Below are 7,813 nucleotides of genomic sequence, written 5' to 3'. Positions count from 1 at the left end.
CAGCCACCACAATACCCACTACACACACACACACACCACACAACCACCAACACATACACACACACACAGAGCAACACATACACAGCGACACACACATACACACAGCACACATACACACATACCACACACACATACACCACAATACACCTTACAAACACACACACAGACACGTACACAACACATCCTATACACTACTACGCACACAGCAACCACATACACACTAATACACTACACAACACACACACACACACATGCACACATACATACACTCAGCACACACCACATACACACACAATACACTACACACACACACACACAAACAGCACACATTACACCACATACACTAGACACACAAGGCACCACATACACACAATTACACTACACACACACACACACACACACACACACCGACACACCCACACAACACACACACACATACACAGCACACACAATACACAGCACACATACACACAATACACTACACACACACAGCACACACCACAGACACAACACACATTACACAGCACACACACATACAGACTCACACACAGACATACACACAATACCACAGCACACACACATACACAGCACACACACATACACAGCACACACACGTACACACAATGCACAGCACACACACATACACACAATACACAAACACGCACACACGCATTCACACAGAACACACACACACACAGACACACACACACACAGACAGTTGGGGTATATCTTCCGCCGGCTATAGTTTAGTGGTCAAACTCTGGACCAGCTGCAGATTGAAGACTAAGGAGGAGCAACACGCGTAAATCTCTGTTATAAATGACCTGCTAATATGGTAGTAGACATTACTTTCTGTTATAAATACCTGCTAATATGGTAGAAACACATTACTCTCTGTATAAATGACCTGCTAATATGGTATAAACATTACTCTCTGATTATAAATTACCTGCTAATATGGTAGAAACACATTACGTCTCTGCTTATAAATTAGACCTGCTAATATGGTAGTAACATTACTCTCTGTTTATAAATAACCTGCTAATATGGTATAAACACATTACTCTCTGTTATAGAATAACCTGCTAATATGGTATAAACCATTACTCTCTGTTATAGAATAACTGCCTTAATATGTAGACACATTAATCTCTGTTATAAATGACCTGCTCAATATGGTAGAAAACATTACTCTCTGTTATAAATAACCTGCTAATATGGTAGAACACATTTACTCTCTGTTATAAATAACCTGCTAATATGGTAGACACTTAATCTCTGTTATAACATACCTGCTAATATGGTAGACACATTACTCTCTGTTATAAATTACCTGCTAATATGGTAGACACATTAACTCTCTTATAAATGACCTGCTAATATAGTAGAAACATTACTCTCTGTTATAAATAACCTGCAATAATGGTAAAAACATTAATCTCTCTTATTAAATACTGCTAATATGGTAGACACACATTAATCTCTGTTATAAATACCTGCTAATTATGGTAGAAATTTACTCGTCTGTTTATAAATAACCTGCTATATGGTAGACACATTAATCCTTGTTATAAATGACCTCTAAATATGGTAGAAAACATTATCTCTTTATAATTACCTGCTAATTATGGTCGAAACATTACTCTCTGTTATTAAAATTACTCTGCTATATGGTAGAAAACATTACTCTCTGTTATAAATGAACCTGCCTAATATGGTAGACACATTAATCTCTGTTATATAATAACCTGCTAATATGGTAAAACATTACTCTCTGTTATAAATAACCTGCTAAATGAGGACACATTACTCTCTGTTATAAATAACCTGCCTATATATGAGTTAGAAACATTACTCTCGTTTAATAATAACCTGCCTAATATGTAGAAACATTACTCTCTGTTATAAATGACCTGCTAATATGGTAGAAAGCATTACTCTCTGTTTAAAAGACCTGCTAATATGTAGAAACATTACTCTCTCTTTATTAAAATGACCTGCTAATATGGTAGAAATTACTCTCTGTTATAATAACTGCTAATATGTAGAAACACAATCAACATGAAGTGTGTCCCCAAAAGTGGCACCCTATTCCCATATCTAGTGCACTACTTTAGACCAGAGCCCTATTCCCTAATATGCACTACTTTAGACCAGAGCCCTATTCCCCATATAATGACTTGTGTATATTATAGTGAATATACTGTACAGTCCGTGCCAAAAGTTTTGAGAATGAAACATATATTTAATTTCACCAAAAGTTTGCGGCTTCAGCGTCTTTAGATATTTTTGTCAGATGTTACTATGAATAATGAAGTATAATTTCCAGCATTTCATAAAGTGTCAAAGGTTATTGCAATTAAATGAAGTTGATGCAAAAAAGTCAATATTTGCAGTGTTGACCCTTCTTTTCAAGACCTCGCACCTACTGCAATCTGCCCTGGTATGCTGTCATTAACTTCTGGGCCACATCCTGACTTGATGGGCAGCGCCATTCTTGCATAATCAATGTTGGAATTTGTCAGAATTTGTGGGGTTTTATTTGTCCACCCGCCTCTTGAGGATTGACCACAAGTTCTCAATGGCCATTAACTCGGAGAGTTCCTCCGCCATGGACCCCAAAAACGAAGTTTTGTGTCCCCGAGCCACTAGTTATCACTTTTCCCTTATGGCAAGGTACTCCATCATGATGGGAAAAGCATTGTTCGTCACCCAACGGTCCTGGATGTTGGAGAAGTTGTTCTTGGAGGATTGTTGTACCATTCTTTATTCCATGGCTGTGTTCTATGCCAAAATTGTGAGTGAGCCCACTCCCTGTCTGAGAATGCAACTCCACACATGAATGGTCTCAGGATGCTTTACTGTTGGCATGACACACACCTTTTGCAGAATGTCAGTCTGTCCCTGATGTTTTTCCTGGAGAGAAGTGGCTTCTTTGCTGCCGTTCTTGACACCAGGCCATCCTCCAAAAGTATTCGCCTCACTGTGCATGCAGATGCACTCACACCTGCCTGCTGCCATTCCTGAGCAAGCTCTGTGCTGGTGGTGCCCCGATCCCGCAGCTGAATCAACTTTAGGAGACGGTCCTGGTGCTTGCTGGACTTTCTTGGGGGCCCTGAAGCCTTCTTCACAACAATTGAACCACTCTCCTTGAAGTTCTTGATGATCCAATAAATGGTAGATTTAGGTGCAATCTTACTGGCAGCAATATCCTTGCCTGTGAAGCCCTTTTTGATCAAAGCAATGATGACGGCACGTGTTTCCTTGCAGGTAACCATGATTGACAGAGGAAGAAAAATGATTCCAAGCACCACCCTCCTTTTGAAGCTTCCAGTCTGTTATTCGAACTCAATCAGCATGACAGAGTGATCTCCAGCCTTGTCCTCGTCAACACTCACACCTGTGTTAACGAGAGAGTCACTGACATGATGTCAGCTGGTCCTTTTGTGGCAGGGCTGAAATGCAGTGGAAATGTTTTTTGGGGATTCAGTTCGTTAGCATGGCAAAGAGGGACTTTGCAATTAATCTGATCACTCTTCATAACATTCTGGAGTATATGCAAATTGCCATCATACAAACTAAGTCAGCAGATWTTGTGAAAATTAATATTTATGTCATTCTCAAAACTTTTGGCCACGACTGTATATATAGCCACTATGGGTCCTGTTAAGTAGGGCACTACATATGGGTGCCTTAATGGTTCTCTCACCTGTTTCTCCTCTAGGTTTTTCAGCCCGTCAGCATGGCACTCGTCTTCCTCCTCCTCTTCCTCCCCCTCTCTCACCGCTCCAATGCCATGACTGGTTGCCATAGTGACCGTGACAAGGACCACCGCCCCCGGGTCAACTGCACGGCAACCAACCTTAGTGACGTCCCCGCCAGCATCGACACAACAACCAAGGTACTGCTATACATCTCTATAACAACTAAATGAAAGTCACCTAAAGTCAATAGTTATTCTGACTTCAACCAAGATTTCAGAAGTTGTCTGGACCGCTGAATAGGTTCTCAGTCCAATGATTGTAAAAGAAAGTTCAGGACAATACTCTCCTCCCCACCTTACTCTACAAGTAGAGTAGAATGGAAGCTAAGATTTAAAGTTAGCTTTTTCTACATGTAAGAGGTAGGAAATAGCTGTTTCTGTAGGGTTTTTCTCAGATCAGTCTTGAGAGGTTGAGTAACAACCAGAGCTGTGTCTCTGTTGCCCAACACATTTAACCACATTTAACCTACTACTTAATAGTAGTGGCACCTTTCCTAATAGTAGGGGGTGAAAGGTTCAGAATAACTCACTGTATAGAGCCCCTCATAGTGTATGGTTAATAGCATAGATCATCCACCCGGAATACAGCCCTATACCGAAGACAGGTTAGGCCCCCTACCCCAAGGCAGTGGTAATGACAAGACAGTTCTGCTTGAAAATAATGAAAATACATTGTCAGTTTTAGGCAACAACACAACAAGCACAATTTCACAGTTCACAGAATAGCCTACTGTAACCTACCTCATGTGTAGCCTAGCTTGAAGACAACCAATGAAAACATAGCAACCCAACCTAGCAGTCTTACAGCATTGATCTCTCGATATCCCAATAACAAGCAAAACGAATGATACCCATTACTGTGTTCATGGAGTCTGTATGAGAGCTGTCAGTGACTCAAATAAGAATGATACCCATTACTGTGTTCATGGAGACTGTGTGAGAGCTGTCAGGGACTCAAATAAGAATGATACCCATTACTGTGTTCATGGGTTTTTATTATGACACTGTGTGGAGCGCTGTCAGGGACTTCAAATAAGACATGAGTGCCACCCATGTATGGTGTTCATTGGACGACTGTGTGATAGCTGTTCAGCGGACTAATACGAATGGATACGCCATTACTGTGGGTTTCATGGAGACTGGTGTGAGATGTCAGGCTCAATAGATCCATGGGTCATGAAGCTGTTGAAGTGCAGGATAAATAGACATTGATACCCATTACTGTGTTCGAGTGGAGTCTGTGTGAGAGCTGTCAGGGACCTCAAATAAACAAGTAGTCTGCAACGTTGTCACGAGTCATTTTCTTTCTTTTGAATGGCTAATTAGGCCTAACATGTCCGCATTTATTACAGTGTCCTTCTCATCCGTGCCTGCTATGTAATGTCAAACACACTGAAAAAGTCTACCAACTTCAGATGTTTTTTTCTTTCAGGAGTAATCAGAAAGTCCGAAAGTTTATAACTAGAAACACTTTGAATTCACGGGCTCTCTTGTTTGATGTTGTTGCAATTCTTTTGATGTCCATTCACTCTGGCAGAAGACAGCTAGCATCACTCTGGCAGAAGCACAGCAGTTAGCATCACTCATGCAGAAGACAAGCTGAGATACGAACGTCATGCCGAGAAGAGCAGTGCTATGCATCATCTGCCAGAAGGGACAGAGAGACCCCAAAGCTTTTTAGCATCACTCTGGGCAGAAGAAAGCCTAGCATCACTCTGGCAGAAGACGAGCTGAGCATCACTCTGGCAGAAGACAGCTAGCATCTACTCGGCAAGATTGAAGTAGCATACTGCGGCAGAGAGACGCTAGCATCACTCTGGCAGCAAGACAGCTAGCATCACTCTGTGGCGTGAACAGACAGCCTAGCATCACTCTAGGCAGAAGACAGCCTAGTCATCACTCTCGCACAGAAGTACGCCATAACTTCGCAGAAGACCAGCTAGCATCGACTCTGCCACGAAGACGACTAGCATCACTCTCCGAGAGCCCTGCTCATCCGCAAAGACAGCTAGCATCACTCCGGCCTGGTAGCTAAATCAAATGCAAATGAAATTGTATTGCAGTTCACAATAACAATAGGTTAGGCAGGATGTTAATTGGAGTGCAAGGCCGGAATGCTATGTGGCTTCTATAGTCTGACCATGCAGTATATATCTAACAAGTAAATGCCTAGACAAAATTTCACAACATCACTTACCTTATACACACAAGTGTAAAGGAATGAATAAGAATATGTACATATAAATATATGGATGAGCGATGGCTATGCCGTTCGCCATCTGATGGCCTTGAGATAGAAGCTGTTTTTCAGTCTCTCGGTCCCAGCTTTGATGCACCTGTACTGACCTCGCCTTCTGGATGATAGCGGGGTGAACAGGCAGTGGCTCGGGTGGTTGTTGTCCTTGATGATCTTTTTGGCCTTCCTGTGACATCAGGTGGTGTAGGTGTCCTGGAGGGCAGATATTTTGCCCCCGGTGATGCGTTGTGCAGACCTCACTACCCTCTGGAGAGCCTTACAGTTGTGGGCGGAGCAGTTGCCGTACCAGGCAGTGATACAGCCCGAACACGATGCTCTTGATTGTGCATCTGTAAAAGTTTGTGAGTGTTTTTGGTGACAAGCCAAATTTCTTCAGCCTCCTGAGGTTGAAGAGGCGCTGTTGCATCTTCTTCACCACGCTGTCTGTGTGGGTGGACCATATCAGTTTGTCTGTGGTGTGTACGCCGAGGAACTTAAAACTTTCCACCTTCTCCACTGCTGTCCCTTCGATGTGGAGAGGGGGGTGCTCCCTCTGCTGTTTCCTGAAGTCCACGATCATCTCCTTTGTTTTGTTGACGTTGAGTGTAAGGTTATTTTCCTGACACCACACTCCGAGGGCCCTCACCTCCTCCCTGTAGGCCGTCTCGTCGTTGTTGGTAATCAAGCCTACCACTGTAGGGTCGTCTGCAAACTTGATGATTGAGTTCGAGGTGTGCATGGCCACGCAGTCGTGGGTGAACAAGGAGTACAGGAGAGGGCTGAGAACGCTCCCTTGTGAGGCCCCAGTGTTGAGGATCAGCGGGGTGGAGATGTTGTTTCCTACCCTCACCACCTGAGGAAGTCCCGTCAGAAAGTCCAGCACCCAGTTGCACAGGGCGGGGTCAAGACCCAGGGCCTCGAGCTTAATGACGAGTTTGGGAGGTACTGTGGTGTTAAATGCTGAGCTGTAGTCGATGAACAGAATTCTTACATAGGTATTCCTCTTGTCCAGATGGGTTAGGGCAGTGTGATTGCGATTGCGTCATCTGTGGACCTATTGGGGCGGTAGGCAAATTGGAGTGGGTCTAGGGTGTCAGGTAGGCTGGAGGTGATATGATCCTTGACTAGTCTCTCAAAGCCCTTCATGATGACGGAAGTGAGTAGTCATTTAGCTCAGTTAACTTAGCTTTCTTGGGAACAGGAACAATGGTTGCCCTCTTGAAGCATGTGGGAACAGCAGACTGGGATAGGGATTGGTTGAATATGTCTGTAAACACACCAGCCAGCTGGTCTGCGCATGCTCTGAGGATGCGGCTAGGGATGCTGTCTGGGCCGGCAGCCTAGCGAGGGTTAACATGTTTAAATGTTTTACTCATGTTGGCTGCGGTGAAGGAGAGTCCGCAGGTTTTGGTAGCGAGCCGTGTCGGTGGCACTGTATTGTCCTCAAAGCGAGCAAAGAAGTTGTTTAGTTTGTCTGGGAGCAAGACATCGGGGTCCGCGACAGGGTCACATACCTCTCATGTCTGAGCCGTTGAATTGCGACTCTACTTTGTCTCTATACTGACGCTTAGCTTGTTTGATTGCCTTGCGGAGGGAATAGCTACACTGTTTGTATTCGGTCATGTTTCCGGTCGCCTTGCCATGATTAAATGCAGTGGTTCACGCTTTCAGTTTTGCTCGAATGCTGCCATCAATCCACAGTTTCTGGTTGGGAAGGTTTTAATAGTCGCCGTGGGTACAACATCACCGATGCACTTGCTAATAAACTCGCTCACCGAATCAGCGTATACATTAATGTTGTTGTTCGACGCTAT

At 43.6% G+C, this 7,813-nt stretch overlaps 1 protein-coding gene across 1 annotated transcript in view; it reads left to right on the top strand.

Moving 5' to 3' along the window:
• The first annotated feature begins 732 nt into the window (after window positions 1–732).
• The window catches only part of LOC112075288 (platelet glycoprotein Ib alpha chain), a 25,262-nt gene continuing 18,181 nt past the window's right edge, over window positions 733–7,813 (top strand). Inside the window, exons 1-2 of the mRNA XM_070440845.1 lie at window positions 733–835; window positions 3,725–3,901. Of these exons, the coding sequence (XP_070296946.1) occupies window positions 833–835; window positions 3,725–3,901 (180 nt within the window). The 5' untranslated portion in view covers window positions 733–832. The remainder of the gene's footprint in view (window positions 836–3,724; window positions 3,902–7,813) is intronic.

The sequence above is a fragment of the Salvelinus sp. IW2-2015 genome, unplaced genomic scaffold (genome assembly GCF_002910315.2).
Source record: "Salvelinus sp. IW2-2015 unplaced genomic scaffold, ASM291031v2 Un_scaffold3065, whole genome shotgun sequence".
In the NCBI taxonomy this organism is placed as follows: domain Eukaryota; kingdom Metazoa; phylum Chordata; class Actinopteri; order Salmoniformes; family Salmonidae; genus Salvelinus; species Salvelinus sp. IW2-2015.
Note: the sequence above shows the minus strand (reverse complement) of the source record. Positions and strands in the feature narration are given on the sequence as shown.